This window comes from Vipera berus (genome assembly GCF_964194415.1).
Source record: "Vipera berus genome assembly, chromosome: 17".
In the NCBI taxonomy this organism is placed as follows: domain Eukaryota; kingdom Metazoa; phylum Chordata; class Lepidosauria; order Squamata; family Viperidae; genus Vipera; species Vipera berus.
Window position 1 is genome coordinate 4,005,049 of NC_138220.1, and position 16,956 is coordinate 4,022,004.

General features: G+C 45.9%; 1 protein-coding gene across 1 annotated transcript; it reads left to right on the forward strand.

Moving 5' to 3' along the window:
- The first annotated feature begins 3,694 nt into the window (after positions 1-3,694).
- Positions 3,695-15,479, forward strand: SLC25A33 (solute carrier family 25 member 33). Its single transcript, XM_081341089.1, has 7 exons — positions 3,695-3,809; positions 10,973-11,152; positions 12,616-12,693; positions 13,359-13,459; positions 13,669-13,735; positions 13,959-14,239; positions 14,816-15,479. Exons 1-7 carry the CDS (start codon positions 3,757-3,759, stop codon positions 15,016-15,018), a joined length of 963 nt encoding a protein of 320 aa, XP_081197215.1. The 5' UTR covers positions 3,695-3,756; the 3' UTR covers positions 15,019-15,479.
- The last annotated feature ends 1,477 nt before the right edge of the window (positions 15,480-16,956 follow it).

Below are 16,956 nucleotides of genomic sequence, written 5' to 3' on the forward strand. Positions count from 1 at the left end.
GCTCTAAATATCTGTATGTAAGAAAAAAGGAGAGGTTTCCATTTGTGAAACGTTTCAGCCAAATCCCTGGTGTGTTTCTGAACCTGTGTAGTGACTTTGCATTGTCAAAGAGAAATTTGCACCGGTGTCATGGATGCATTGGCAAGCAAGGGTGTAAAAAAACGGTGGTACCTATTGAGTTTCTGCTAAATTTTACATTTTCTGGATTTTTATTCTCTTAAGCCTTATCTGCCCTCTGGCGGCGACTATAGGTATTGCAACAACTGATTAGTGTTATTTATTTGATATGTTTATTTTATTGGAAAGACTCAAGGATTCCGGGATGAGATTTCAGCTTCCCACTCTGGTTTACAGCTCTGGGAAATTGTGGTGTGGTTTTTTTTGTTTTGTTTTTTTCATGGGACTCATCAAGAGGTCTCACCCTGCTTAGCTTAGCCAAGATCGGCCAAGCTTATTTATTTATCCTCTCTGTTTCAGGAATAATTCCACATTAGTCAAATCTATGTGCCTTGTTGGCATGCTTGTGGTAGCTGGAAAAGTTACATTTCTCCTTCTTAGTTCCTAAATCCTGCAATGGGACAACGGACATCCTAAAGTCTCCCACAGTTAGAACAGCGACTCTTAATTATATTTGCACAAAATTTTGCAGGTTCACCACAGAAAGTGGATCTGCATAGGCCACTAAGCTGTAAGCTAGCAAACCACATTTTAGCTACATGTGAACCCGGCAGGTAATTAGAGCCAGCCCTTTAAAATCAGAATCATGAGGACTAGCATCTTTAGTAATAAAAATAAGGCAGAGGCCTTTCGTTTGGGTCTATTTTCTTCACTGCCCTGTTGGCTTTCTCTGGGTTCCCCCATTGCCTCTTACACACAAGCTGTGTTAGTACAGATCACATTTTCTTTCTCCAATTTGTTAAAAGATCATTTTGCAGGCTTTCCAAAGTGGACGAACCAGTTGTCCATCTCCAGAGAATTATGTTGTGGATTATTAAAAAAAATGGCAGAGAAGGCTTAAGAAGCCACATTTTGGTGGGCTAAGCCTGCAGTTAAAAATTTAGTGGTGAAAACGTGGTTTTCCTTTGGCTTTTTCTATTTGGGCGGGAGCAAAACGGGCCTGGGTTTTATGCTCCACATTTGAACAACCCCTTGGGAAGTTTTGCTCCAGTGATTGATTTGGGCAATTGGCTTAAAACATTTCCCCAAGCTTCTGGGAACTGTAAAGTCTTGAAACATCATTAGAGTGGAAATTCTGTTGTTGTTTTTTTCCTCCCAAATATTTTGTCTGGTTCACTGACTTAGGGATCACCACACAACAGTTTTTAAGCAGTAAATAAAATGTGGGGGGCGTTTTTTGGTTGTTTATTTTTGGATGGGTAAATATGCCACTGGCCCAAAGGTGAAGGTTTTTAGTTATCTGTCCGGAGAGAAGAATGTTTGCCTACAGGAAAGATCCTTTCAAAACCATCACATGATCCTTGGATCAACAGGGTCTGCAAACAAGCTTATCTGATCTAAATTCAGATGAAGTCCCAGAGACCAACCACGCCATCAGTGAACTTGAATGAAGCAAGAGCTGTTATCTTGGCTTGCAAATGTCTAGATATGTATGCTGGAGAACCTAACCAGCCAAAGCTTGGGGGGTGGGGGGGAAACAATCAGGAATTTAAGGAAGAGATTCTTAGGGATTTCAGATATTTTGATAATTCAGAGCCAGCCCTTTTAAAATTCTAGACTGGATTAAAAGGCTAGATTAGAGAATGGTTCCCTTTAATTTATCTATTCAGAAGGAGGCAGAACTTCCCTTAGGGCCAAATGAATTTTTAAAAAAAGAGCCAAACTTTTCAGCCTGCCGAGCAAACAGCTTTCCTGAATGAATTTCTGCTGAAAAGCACTTGGGAATTTTCAACTAGCTGTTAGCAAATTCTTCTATTTGTTTGTGTTGCTTTGTTTTTTGGTTGTTTTTCCACGGAGACGTCCTCGGACAAGCGCTGGCTCTTCGGCTTTGAAACGGAGATGAGCACCGGCCCCTAGAGTTGGAAACGACTAGCACGCATGTGCAGGGGAACCTTTACCTTTACCTTTATGTACAGTAAGAACACAGAGGCACAGCATCATGTTGGATGGCACAATTCGGGAAGCTAATTCATCAAACCTTTTTAATACCTTCATGAAAAGAAGAGAAGGCTGACATTAAAATAAGCAAGGAAGTAACTGACAGATTATCCATCCTCAGCAATGGCTGGATAAATAACTTGCTTGTGGGTTTTTTATTATGAAGTTTTGATTTTTTTTAAAAATTGCATTTTCTCCTTTGTTTATGAAGAAGCCAGCAATTGGTGGATCTTTCTTCTCTCCTTCCAAGTTGACCTTCCTCAGAGAGGATCTCGTGACAAACAGCTGCTTCTTCTCCAATGGAACCACACACAAACACACTTCTTTTTTTTTGCTAGAGCAACGTCACTGCCAAAGAGATTGTGTTGCAATGTGACACCGAGTTCGCGTGTTCCTCTTTCCCAGGAAAATGCGCCTCTAGACAAAAGGGGCGGGTGCAAAGGCAGCTTCCCACAATGCATTGTTCTGTTTTTTTCTTTTTTTAAAAAAAATACTGTATTTACAGGAGAGATTGTAGCATAAGAACAGGGGTGTTCAAACTTGGCCCTTTTACGACTTGTGGACTTCAACTCCCAGAATTCCTCAGCCGGCATGCTGACTGGGGACTTCTGGGAGTTGAAGTCCACTCTTCTTAAAATTGCCAAGGCTGACAAATAGAATAGAATTCTTTATTGGCCAGGCATGATTGGACCCACAAGGAATTTGTCTCTGGTGCATAAGCTCTCCGCGTACATAAAAGCAGCAAGTGATAAATCACCATCACAGCCATCATAAAAATACATTCATCACAATTCGTAAGACGCAACACTGAAAGGGGTAAGACGGGCTGTTGTAAACCATGGCTTAGATCAGGGGTCTTCAAACTTGGCTCTTTGATGACTTGTGGACTTCAACTCCCAGAATTCCTCAGCCAGTGTGCCTGGCTGAGGAATTCTGGGAGTTGAAGTCCATAAGTCATAAAAGGGCCAAGTTTGAAGACCCCCTGGCTTAGATTCTTTCTTCTTTGCTTGACCTCCGCTGGAAAACGAGCTTAAATGGAGCCTGACAACCTGGTGTGGGACTAAAAGCAGAGGCTTCCCTGTGTGTGTTTGTGACAAGAGAGACTACACCTCCCCTTATCCCCAGCCACGGAGCCGCGCATGGCGTGACTTGTAGTCCGACATCCCTGGGAGAGGGGACCAAGTGGTGAGCTCTGTGAGTCCCACTTTCTTTGGGTTGTTTTTTTTTTGGCGCGAATATCCATTCAGTACGGGAACGTATCCTTCCCACGGTCTCCCATTCATAAGAAAAAAAAACCTATCGGCCCGCCCCTCGGCCAAGCCCCGCCCCCTCCTTTGTGACGCTGCCCTCCCTGGCGTCAGCCCCGCCCCGCCCAGCTCTCGTCCTGGCCTCCCCCCCGCCTCCCCCGGCCAGCCAATCGCGTCCCGCGGCGCCCCCCGCGCGTCATCGCTCTCCCCCCTCGCGCCTCCGCCGGCCTCGTGGTTGGCCCGCTCCGCACGTGGAGCCCGGCGCCGGCATCGCGTGACGGCAGCGCAGGCGCAGTGGCGAGCAAAGCGATCGCCGGGCCGGCTATTCCGGAGTTTGGCAGTTGGCAGCGCAGCGCCGCGCCGGGAAGGACGGAGGGCGGCTTGGGGGGCGGGCATGGCCGGGGTCTCGGCGGAGAAGAGCACGCTGCTTCATCTGTTCGCCGGGGGGTGAGTCGTGCGCCGCCTCCCTCCTCTGCCCCATTCATGCTTTTCTCCCCTGCCCACCCCCCATTCACAATCCCCCCCCTTCCCATCCCCCATTCATAATTTCCCCTCTTCCCACCCCCCCATTCATAATTCCCCCCTTCTCATCCCCCATTCATAATTCCCCCTTCCCACCCCCCACTCATAATTCCCCCTTCCCACCCCCATTCATAATTTCCCCCTTCTCATCCCCCATTCATAATTTCCCCCTTCCCACCCCCCATTCATAATTCCCCCTTCCCACCCCCCATTCATAATTTCCCCCCTTCTCATCCCCCATTCATAACTTCCCCCCTTCCCATCCTCATTCATAATTTCCCCCCTTCCCACCCCCCTCATAATTTTCCCCCTTCTCATCCCCCATTGATAATTTCCCCCCTTCCCATCCTCATTCATAATTTCCCCCTTCTCATCCCCCATTCATAATTCCCCCCCTTCCCACCCGCATTCATACTTTTCCCCCCTTCCCACCCCCAATTCATAATTTCTCTCTTCCCTTCTCACACCCTATTCATCATTTCTCCCCTTCCCCATTCATCCCTTCTTGCCCCCATTTTGCCCTCTTTTTGTCTCCTCCCTTTTTCGCCCCCTTTCTTTCATCCCCTCCTCCTTTCCCCCTTTCATTGAGAATTCCCACCCTCCATTCTCCTTTTCAGGTTAATCCTCCCCCCCTCCCCATTTTGCTTTGGTGCCCTTCTTTCTCATCTGTTCCCACCACACACGTACACACCCCTCCACACTTTATTTGCTGATCTCCCATGGACAGTAACAGTCTACCTTTGGCTGCCAGGGGCTATGAAGGAGCCAGGACCGACCCCTGCGCTCAGCCCCCCCTTTTGCAATAGGTCCTCAGCTCCACATGGCCTCCGACCTAGTAGATCACCATTGCATCAGATTCCTTAACTCCACATGGCGTCATTGCCGATAGATCACCCCTTGACGTCTTTCTTCCAAGAAAGATTTCCTTGCTTTGCATAACACAACAGACCAGGCAGGCCCCACCCTGAAACAACAAAAAAACCACCTTTTAAAAAAAAAAATCAAGGATGTTGTGCAAAGGGCGACGACTTGACGAAATAACCCACCATGCCTGTGTGGGGTGAAGTAACTGATTCAGCAGACAAGCTATAATTAGAGTCATGAGATTTTCTGCTAGTAGTTTATATGTAGTGTTTATTGATGGGGTTTTTTTGTGGGGGTGGGGTGGGGCGCGGCAGGGAATTCAACTTCCTCTGTCAAAAATCGGATTTTTTACTCCCGGGGCCTTAAGCTACGGTGAACGGCGCTGAGAATAACTGTGGGTCATATACCCGAGTCATAGACACCACCTTAAAGGGCAGATAATTATGTAATTACATGTAAGATTATGAAACCTGCAGATTATGGAATCCGCAGATGTCCCGGCATATAGAAAAGGCTTCTTAAAAGATTAGGATGTGTTTCTGGTGGCGTGTTGCTATCTTTGTTATCCAAATGTGTCTTTGGGCACCAGTGGCCACTCTTGGTTTAATCCCTCAATATAGCTGGTGTTTATTACATTCTCGCACTTCCTGTTGCTAAAATACTTCTGGGGGGGGGGAAGAGAGAGAGAAATGGGGAACTTTGATAAGGCTTTCTTCCCACCCAGAAGCTGGTTTCCTAGCAGTTTATCTAAACTTTTTTTTTCCCTTGGGGGAGTCCTGATGTGCCGAGAAAACCATCTCATGGAATAATAATAATAATAATAATAATAATAATAATAATAATAATAATAATAATAATAATAATAATAATAATAATAATAATAATACCTATATACTTAGATGTTACCTTAACAGCTCTTAGGTCCTTGGTTAGGACTTGAACTGATAAGTTTTTATCATTTCAGACTGAATCAAATCGAAGATTAAATCAATAACAACAATAATAATACATCTGATTTTTCAGAACCAGCTGTCCTTCCTAGTGGATGAACTTTATGAGACTAGCATTTTATATATATATAAATATATATATATATATATGCATGCATGCAAACCCCTCGCTCTGTTGGCAGAGACCCAAGTCACACACTGGCCTTTTGTAAATAGCAAACTTGGAAGTGCAAGTCCCTCTAAAATTGTGTCACGCTGTTCCTTGGCCTTCTAAGATTGTATCTATTCTTTCCTGCTCAAGCGGAGATGGTTCCACAAACGCACACACCCATACGCCAGCTCCTGATTATTGCATTTCTCCCTTCCTTTGAAACACAATGTCCCAAAAAGGGTTGCGTCCCTGCTGTTTTGTCCCACGTGGCTTCCTTGGCTGCGTAAGAGAGGCCTTAAGGTCACCTCCTGGCGTTCCCTCCAAATTGGCTTGAGAAATTGTGTTCTGAAAAGCGTTAACGGGGCCTGGGGAAGGAAAGATTGCAGGGTGTTCTGAGTGTCTGCTGAAGGAGAACCTCTGATCATCAAGTTAGATCTCTTTAAATCGAGCAAGGAGATCAACTTGGTATAAAACTTGTTCCAAAACGAGTGACTTTAGTGACAGCAAAGCCTCTTTAGCTAGAGGTGAACCCTTTAACGGCTTGATGCTTTGAAATCCAGCCAGGATAGTTTTTAAGCCTGGGGCTAAACTGTAGCGCTGAGTTGAGCTTTTAGAGTGTCACGTGCTTAAAACAAACCAGAGTTTGTGAGCTGAGCTCAAGACTCTTAGAGGGCTCCTGGTTTGGGAGAAGGAACCTTGGCCTTTTCCAGCTTTTTAGCGTGCCAACGTCTTTGCAACTTAATCCATTGTTCTCTGAAGCAACAGGAAATGCTCGTATGATTTCCTTTCCTTTGCCAAATCCTTGACGCTCAACTTGCATTTGGTGATGCCTTCGCCCCCCCCCCCCTCCCCAAACTAGGCCAAAGTTCTCAGAATGGTTCTGAAATGTAGCTCGGCTCACTGGCACGATCTCTCTCTCTTTTTCCTCTTGCTGCCATTCTCAACTTCTGCCTGCCCTTTGGGGGATAACGGTAGCTTGAGGCAAGTAGCACTGGTTAAGTAAAAGTCTTAGAAACGGTCTTGTTTCTATTTTGCAGGGGGTTTTGTCTTTTTTTGTGTGAAAGCTTTGCTGGAATTAATGGTGTGCAAACTTTGTAAAATAAGGGCTTCTTTTGTGGGGCCATTATTTTCTTCTTCCTTAGAAAGCCCATTGCACAATGGAGATTAAATCTCTTTAGCATCAGCCAGCAGCTTCTCTTTTTAAAAGGTATCTAAGCAAGGGAACACGTGGGATTTTCCAGCGTTGCAGCACAGACGATTGGTGCAAATTGGAGCAAAACATTTCTGGTTGACACAAAATGCAGAATTATCAGGAAGGATATCCTGCAGTGACTTCAGGTTTTCTATTCGGGTAGAAAGTTGTGATCCACAACTGCATTTTTGCGGGAGAACATTTATCTGGAAAACGCCTGTGGCTTTAAGCAATGGGTTCAACTTTCTTCCTTGGGACCAGACCATCACATGCAAGCAGAAATATTTTTTCTTGCTGCAATGGTTAAACCACCAGCAGGATGGGGATGATGGGATGTGTGAACCCAACATCTCTGCAGTGTTGATCAACCCCGACACGTGTTTTGTACAATCTGGCAAGTTTGTATTTGTCAACATAGAGGCGTGCATTGGACTTGCAATGTCCCAGCCTATGATTAGATTTGAAAATCATTAATCTGGGCAGGAAAGATTTTATAATGAGACGTGATGATAGGGAATATAACCTCAGATTTTTTTTTCTTTGAAAACGTTGGGCTGTTGCAAGTTGTTCTTTCCTGGTTGGCAGATGCAACTGGGGGAAAAACACAAACCGACTTGCTTGGTACGGCTTAAACATTAATTCATTTCCGGCAGGGAAGGCTTGCATCTTTTTTTTTTTTTTTTGAAACTGCTAGTTAATTCACAAAATCTTTTAAAACGGGGCCGGACAAAGTTACGGCCCCTTTACATCCTATGGACTTCAACTCCCAGAATTCCTGAGACAGCCACGGCTGCGGAATTCTGGGAGTTGAAGTCCACAGGACGTAAAGGGGGGGGGGGAAGTTTTGCCCAGCCCTGTTTTAAAAGATTCTGCACATCATTTGGATACGCAATGGAGCTTCCCCATTGATTTTGCTTGTCAGAAGGTCGCAAAAAGCAAGATCGCACACGATCCCGGGACTCTGCCACTGTCAGAAAGACGAACCGGTTGCCGAACATTTCTGAATTTTGATCGCGCGCTGCAATCGTCGTCGGTGTGAAAAACGGTCGTAGGTCACTATTTTCAGTGCCGTTGTAACTTTGAACAGTCGCTAAACCAACGGTTGTAAGTTGGGGACTGTAAGCATCCCACCTGCCAAAGGTGGGGCCTAGCAGTTATTCACAGATAGGCTGCCTCTGAACAGGGAAGCTCAACGGAGCAATCTGAGTGAACGGCTTTCTGGAAACCGTTCTTTTAAAAAAAAAACATTTTAGCAAGAATCCCCAGGGTGTCCAAAGAAAAAAAAAATCTTTTGTCCAGCGTGTTGAGATTTCAAGCTTCGTTAAAAAGTCTCAGCCGTGCAAAATCCATCCAGGTTGTTCCACTGATTAATTCTTCTCACCGTTGGGAAGTTTTTTCCTTAGTTCCAGGTTGCTTCTCTCCTTGATTAGCTTCCATCCCTTGCTTCTTGTCCTGCCTTCGGGCGCTTTGGATGAATAGGTTCACACACACACACACACACACACACTTTCTTTGCGGCAGCCCCTCAAATTTTGGAACACTACTGCTAAAGCGAGCGGCTAAGCCGGGCCCTGTGGTGGGGGATGAGGGGCGTTGTAGTCCTGGCCGAAGTGGCAGGGCTCCTGCACCCGCTTTAGGCAGAACCGGGTACCCTATAGCCCAGTTTAGAGGTTGCACCGTTCAATCCGGCGTTGTTGATATTTCCAACTCTGTTGAAAGAGGGCAGCAATCTGGATTTGCAACGGCGTGCAAGGCCCGGCTGCGCCAACGAAAATATTTGCTCTGCCAGAGCAGCTGTATTACGCCAGAGCGGCTGGTTAACCTTTAGCTTTTATTTTATTTTATTTTTTTTAGGAAGGCCACTGCGGGGCCCGCGGGCTCTTCTCCCAAACAGCGCCGAATTTCATTTCATTTTTTTTTAAAAAAATATTTTTTATGTCAGCTTGAGACGTCCCTCTGATCTCACACGAAGGGAAGGCCTCCGCTTCGCTGCCTGGTTTTTGAAAGGGGCAAATTCGCGGGAGGTCGGGCGCCAAGCTGCCACAATTCCTGCGGCGGAGCCTCCTTGGAGAGGCTGGACGCTGCTGTAGCCGAGGCTAAATGATCAGGGCTCTCTCTTTTTAGCCCATCACTGTTAGCCTTGCCCAGCCACCACCGCCCAAGCCTGTAGTTTGCAAGTTGGGCGAGAAGGTCTTGGGAATCCCTCCCTAGCTGTTTTGCAGCGGGGGAAACTGAGGGCTGGAGCGGCGGTTTGCCAAATCCAAGCAAAAGTTGGTCCTTAATGTAGTCGTTGCTCAAACCTCTTGAGTGACCTGGGGAAACCCTGCCGCTTTGCAGAGAAGGCATTTGCAGCCAGCTGAGAAGCGCAGTGCAGCAAAAGTGGTTCTTTTTGTGTGTGTGTGTTTTCCCTCCCCCCCCCTCTTCTTTTTCTGGAAAACCACGGCTCCCCCCTTTTCTTTCTTTCTTTTTTTTCTTTCCTTTCCTGCCTGATTTTCACATGGCCTCCCAGTGGCCTGTCTGGGGTTGCTAAAGACAGCAGGAATGTTATCTCCCCCCCCACTCCCCCAATTGGGGAAATGGTCATTTCTTTTGAAGCTGTTGATCCGCCCGTCCTGAAGATGCCCTAAGTTTGCTAACTCCATGGCTGAGCTTTGATTTGGGGTGCAACACCCAGCCCCATTTCCTATTTACTGGAAGGGAAATGTCTGATGGGGGGGGGTGTCTTATTTTCTGGAAATTGAAAAACTTCAATGCACTATATGCGGGGGTGGGGGTGGGGAACTCTCTTCCCAACTTAGCGGGGGGGGGGGAAAGCACCTTTGCCAACTTAGGACCTGTGATCTTGTGTGGCTCTTAAGACCCTTGTGGAATCAAGAGAGTGCAGGATGAAATTGGAAGCAAAGTGATGAAGGATAAGCTTAATTTATCAGCCTGCCTGCCTCTCTCTCTCTCCCTCTCCATCCATCCATCCTCTATCTATCTATCTATCTATCTATATCCATCCATCCATCCATCTATCTATATCCATCCTTCCATCTATCTATCATCTATCTATCTGTCCATCCATTCATCTATCTATCCCCTCTCCTATCTATCTATCTATCTATCTATCTATCTATCTATCTATCTATCTATCTATCTATCTATCTATCTATCTATCTATCTATCTATCTCCATCCTTCCATCTATCTATCATCTATCATCTATCTATCCATCCATTCATCTATCTATCCCCTCTCCTATCTATCTATCTATCTATCTATCTATCTATCTATCTATCTATCTATCTATCTATCTACCTACCTACCTACCTACCTACTACCTATCTACCCTACCTACTGGTATCTTTCTCTCTCTCTCTCTCTCTCTCTCTCTTCCTCTTTCTCCCCCTATCCATCCATCCATGAATGAAATGTATTTGCCACCCATCTCATATCCAGTGGGCGGCTTAACAACATAAAAGCATTAAAAACATGAAAATCATCCATCATAGGAACACAGCCAATAAAACCATTAATAAATAAGGTTGTTAAGACCCAGATGGCGAAGGAAGGAGGGGGGGAGGGGGGTGTTAGCAGATAGAAGAGTTCCTTAGGGGCGGGGGGGGGCGGCTATATCGATTTGATGACTTAATCCATAAAAACTGCACCCGGTTGAGGAAAGACTGGTGAAATAGCTGGGTCTGGTGGTCTAACCTAACGCTTTGTCTCTTTTCACCTCAAGCTTTCAGGACATTCTGCACCACGCAAAGTGAGCCTGGTCTTAATAGCTTAGCCTGCTTAATTAGAATTTTAAAGTAGGTTTGCTTTTTTAAGCAACAGAAGGTTATACGTTGGGGTTTCTCCTCTCTCTCTCTCTCTCTTTTTCCTCCTAATGTTGGATTTTTTTCTCTCCCCCCCCCCTCCTTTTTTGGTACTTTGAACTTTGCCAGATGCGGAGGGACGGTGGGGGCCATTTTCACCTGCCCTTTGGAAGTGATCAAGACAAGGCTGCAGTCCTCAAAGTTGGCTTTCCGGGCTGTCTACTACCCACAGATTCATCTGGGCACGCTCAGCGGTGAAGGCGTGGTCCGCCCCACATCTCTGCCCCCAGGTGTCCTCCAAGTGCTGAAGTGAGTGTCTGAAATGGTATTGGGTTTCCTGCCTGAGCAGGGGGTTGGACTAGATGACCTCCAAGGTCCCTTCCAACTTCTTCTTCTTCTTCTTCTTCTTCTTCTTATTATTATTATTATTATTATTATTATTATTATTATTATTAATAATAATAATAATATTCTTCGCATATATCTAAAGATTTCTTATCATTGTTTGTCAGTCTCGGGCATTGCTGGCTGAGGAATTCTGGGAGTTGAAGTCCGCGGCTCTTAAAAGCGGCCACGGTTGAGAAACACTGGTTCCTATCTTAACCTTTCGAAAAATTTATCGGAAAAGTTAGAAAAAAATTCCTAAGCGTTTTGCACTCGGGGACCCTTTCCATTTTTTAAAGATTGTGGAGGACCCCAGAATTATCATTTTTTTTTCTCCCCAATTTATTGCAATTTGAAAACCGGGACCCTTGGAGAATATTTTATCTTTGGAATGGGGTCAAAGTAACAATACGAACACACACACACACACACACACACACACAGGCATCAACGCAAATAAAAGATTTCCTAAGAGAAAACGAGTTTTTTTTTGGAAACAAAAGGCGTCCTTATTTTGCTTTTGACCAATTCAAAAGATCAGCAAGAAGAGCAACTTTGTTTGCACGTATCTTCAATATCCAGTAAATGATATTTGCTTTCAGCAGCAGATCGTCCTTGTCCTTGTTGCCTTCTCGGTGTAATTTTTCAGAGAGGGAACATTCTCAGGGAATGCCAGGGGAGGAGGAGGGGGAAAAAAAAAGCTTGCTTGGCGTTTTAAAAATATCCCACCCCACCCACACACCTTGGCAGCCTCTCTGCTGAGTTTGCACGCATTATGTAAGCACAGAGAGGCTGGAGACAGGGAGAGAGAGAGGTGTGTGTGTGTGTGTGGGTCTGGCTTTGGATAAATAAGTCTTAACGAAAGCAAGTGGTGTTTTTTTTTAACGCCACAGTTGCGAGTTTTACTTAAAAATGCCCAAGCTGTCCTCGCCCTTAGCAGCCTCCTGGCCTGTTTCCCTTTAAAAAAAAACAAAAAACCTCAGTTCCCACGGAAAATGGAATTAACAAGTCTCCTCCGAAGGTGGCTGTGGACTTGTAAACACAATGCAGGGTTTGTGTTTCCTGTGTCGGCTCCAAAACCACAATTCTTAATTTTCAGCAGGCAAGCGGAAGGAGACTAAAGCAAGCGCCCGAATGTTCGGGGACCGATTTGGGTGTGTGTGTGTGTGTGTGTGAGACGCATCTCGGCCTGATTTGCTTAAAACCAAGTGCAAAATTTTATCCAGTCCCTGAACGGCTGAAAAATAAACGCAAAGTGAAGAGAATCCCGATCAGGGGGAAAACTCCTTCTTAATTGCCAACTGCTTTGAACAGATCTGCTGAATTTTCTCCTTCTCTCTCTCTCTCTCCCCCCCCCCCCTTCTTTCTTTCTTTGTTTTGTTTTTCAGGTCCATTTTGGAAAAAGAGGGCCCAAAGTCACTTTTCCGTGGGCTGGGGCCCAATCTGGTCGGAGTCGCGCCCTCCAGGTACCAATTGAATGGCAGTTTTTAATTTTTTTTCCCATTTTTTCCTTCCCGCCCCCAGAGCATTCGCTTGCTCGTGGGTGCAGGGATTTGGGGGCCCCGAGGGAAATTCTGGTCTTCTGAATAATTGTGAAGGATGTGAGGATTGCTACTTAGATCCTCCTTGGTTTTAAAGGCAGAAATGGAAGTGAAATATAACCACCTCTGTTGGCGATTGGGGGGAAAAAAATTACTACGGTAGCTATTGAACTGGGGGAAAAGTGCTGCTTCGGTCCCCTGGAGTTTGCAATTGGTATTGCAGCTAGTCTTCAACTTATTCATTCGTTTCGTGACCATCCAAAGTTAACGAGCACTGAAAAAGAGCGACTTGTCACCCTTTTTCACACTTGCAGCATCTCCACGGTCAGGTGATCCGAACCGACTCCTATTTATGACGGTCGCAGTGTCCTGCGGGGGTGGGTCCACTGGATCCCCTTTTGCAACCTCCTGACAGGCAAATATACATTGTTATATAATAGTATTAGAGCGTAGCCTTGTAATAATAGTAACTGTGGCAAGGAAGGTGGTACCACGGGTCAAAACCTAATTTAACAAATGTCTCGCATAACGACAAAAAATTGGCGGCGCGAGGCAAGGACTCCCCGTAAATTTGTTTTGCCTCTTTGCAGGGCTGTTTATTTTGCCTGTTATTCCCGGGCGAAGGAGCAATTCAACCACGTCTTTGTACCCAACAGCAACATCGTCCATATCTGCTCAGCAGCTTCCGCAGGTTGGTTCACCTGTCCCAGGTGTGTGGCAAGTCTGGCTTGGCTCGTATTTGTCCAGCTGGACCGAGCAACATGCCACCTTTTGAGGGTGAAAATTATATTTCGAGGCCAGGCTGCGACATTCAGTAGGGGGAACCTGTGTTCACCGGGCTGTATAAAGGGCTGACCCCATCTTTTTTCTTTTTTGCTGGTTTTCCTTGTTGTCCTCCAGCTTTTGTGACGAATTCCCTGATGAATCCCATCTGGATGGTGAAAACCAGGATGCAGCTAGAAAAAAGGTAAGGGGGAGGAGCACCGCTGGAGGGGTATTCTGGGAGTTGAAGTCCACCCACCTGAAAGCTGCTGACGTTGAAACATGCAGCCCTGGAGCCTTAAAGTTTTAGATGCGAACGGGATGTATTCCTGCTTTGAAATATATTTACTAACTAGTTGTAAGCGCCAGGCGATTTTAAAATCTAGCAAAGCCAACTACTCGTTTGCTCTTCCATTTCTGTCGGCTAGAGTCCGCGACTCAAAGCAAATGAACACGCTGCAGTGCGCCAGGTACGTTTACCGCTCCGAGGGCATCCGGGGTTTTTACCGGGGCCTCACCGCCTCCTACGCCGGCATCTCCGAGACCATCATCTGCTTTGCTGTTTATGAGAGACTGAAGCAGCTCTTAAAAGATCCCGCCCTGTCTCCTTTCACCGGAAACCCGGAGAAGCATTCCACCAATTTCCTCGGCATCACGGTTGCCGCCGCCATTTCCAAAGGATGTGCGTCGTGTATCGCTTACCCACACGGTAAGGGGTTTTTTCCCCCCCCACCCAGATATCTCAACCTCCCCCGGCCTGGCAAAATATCACCCAAGAAAAGGCAGGCTTTGAGGAATTTGCCTCCGCTTGTTGTGAAAATCCCAAGTTTCTAGTCCTTATCGTCCCGAGCGCACCTTGCTCTGGGAATTCCTCCCAGCAGCGTTCCTTTGCGAGAGAAAACGGGACAACTGCACACTTTCCTGCAGAAAGGCAGCGGGCGGGGGGAAATTAAATCGGGCAGAATGCGGACGTGTTAAATGTGCCAGTGTGGCCAAAAATTCAGCATGCCCCGTTTTGATAAATTCAAGGGCAGCAGAAATTAAGCGAATTTGATTGAAAACTCTGCTTTAAAGTAACTTTGCGAGGTGCTTAACGAGGCTTGATAAGTTTTTAGATCTTTTCTGGGTTTGGAATCTTGTTTTCCCCCTCCCCCCCCTTTCTAAATTTGGCATTGCAACGGTGGGAGACTTCCATTAGCCTGCCGGATTTTATAGATTCTTTGATGCCCCGCCTGCCAAAAAAATTCCGGGCTGAATTTGAACACAGGCCTCACTCTGTTCCCAGAGGTCATCCGGACGAGGCTACGCGAGGAAGGAACCAAATACCAGTCGTTCATCCAGACGGCCCGGCTGATATTCCAAGAGGAAGGATATTTTGCTTTTTACCGCGGACTCTTTGCCCAGCTTATGAGGCAAATCCCAAATACGGCTATCGTCCTGTCCACCTACGAATTGATCGTGTATCTGCTAGAAGAGCAGGTTAAGTAGCCGTCCGAAGCCAGACCACATGCAGCCAGTAACAAAACAAAATAGCACTACGATTGTGGGACTGTTCGCACAACAGACTAGGGAAAGGAAAAAAAAACAACTTTGAAACGGGAGAGTCTGTTTTGCTGGATGTTATTTTATTTTTCCCCCCTTTTGAGGAAGGGGCATTTCTCCCCTCTACACCCCCACCCCACCCCTTTTTCTGTGCAATTTCCCTTCCAGCATCTTTCGTTTTTAAAGGTACGTATGTTAGTAGGGTTGTTTTTTTTAACTTAAATGAGACAAGGTTCAAAAATTAAGAGAATGACTAAATTAAATTATGCTATTTAATTTCTGTGGACAGCCTCATCTTTTATACGCTTGTGGTTTGTTTTTTTTAATCGTGGAAAGTTGCAACTCTGTGATTGGGAGATGCTTCTTGGGGGGGAAAAATATGCCACTTCCTGTGAAATGTTCAGAGGGGCGTGGAAATTGGTTGGGATGCATCAGTCTAAGGTTTTCTAATTATTTTCTACAGGGAATTTCTGAGGAAAGTCAGATTGGAACGCCATTGCACAGCCTACATATTTATATACTGGATTTATTTTTCACCTGACATGATCAGACTGGGGTACAGTAGAAGCCAACAATATAAAAATAGGACTTTGTGCCTTTCTTACTTTTTTAATATAGTATATGATTACATGCGTGTTCTATTGAAATGGAATCTCAACAGACAGCTGAGCACTTGTAAGAACTTTAGCTCAAATGGAGAAATTTAGGAACAGACATCTTCCCCCCCCCCCCCCCCCGCACACACAAAAATTATACATTTGAGTGTCACGCAGACTCAATTTTTCAGAGAGGTAGCCTCTGGGCTTACAAGCTAAGCCAGGAGTCTTCAAACCTGGCCCTTTTACAAGTCATAAAAGGGCCAAGTTTGAAGACCTCTGAGCTAAGCAAAGTTAAATTGTGTTGGGAATGGAATGGAGACCACCCAGTAATCACCCAGAAGGGAAATGGGAAACTACTTTCATATTGGTGCCAAATGGAGAAACTTGAGTTGTAGGAAAAGGAGAAGGAGGAAGGCGTGTGGGGTACGTACGTTTGCTGTTAAAAAATAATACAAGCGGAATACAAATAATAAGAACGAACGAATGCCAAACGAAAGAGAGGAGGAAGAGACACGGGGGAAGGTGGGCTTCCAAACCCCGCTGCCTTCTACCTGTGTCACTTGGAGATCGGGGCTTAATTTTAACTGGGGTTTTATTTATGCAGGGACAAATATAATTTTTTTAAATTTGTTTTTAACTTTTGTATTTTGGTTTTTTAATCACCCTGTAAACTGCCCTGAGTCCTTCGGGAAAGGGCGGTATATAAATGTAATAAAATAATAATAATAAAATAATAATAATAATAATAATAATAATAATAATAATAATAATAATAATAATAACAACAGGGGTCAAGAAAGACGAAATACACGTCCACTGAAGATGGATCTCGGGCGGGAACTTCCGTTATTCCAAATTTCGAAGGAGTTTTTCCTCCCCATCAGAAGACACCACGAAAAGCCCCCATCCCCGAGGCTGGTAAAGCGTGACGGCTCCCCGCCACCCCCACCCCCCGCCGTCCCGAAAAGCCTGGCTCCGGCACGACGCGTCCCGGCGGAAGCACGAGACATAGACACGCGGGCGCTCGCCCTGGCATCCTGGCGCGTGGGTTGTTGACTCGCTTTCCCCACGCCTGGCACGACGCTGCCCTTTCACGAGGCCACCCTTAGCCGCCCCCCCCGGCCGCCCACCTTCCCGTCCCCCTCGGTCTATAGATAGATAAGATATATAAAGAACCGCTGCGGCTGCTGCTGTTGCGGAGACCGGGCGAACGCGTGGCTGGAAAGGAGTCGTGGGGACGCGAGCAACCGGGGTGCAGGCGGGAAGAGTGCAGATCGCGGCCTGC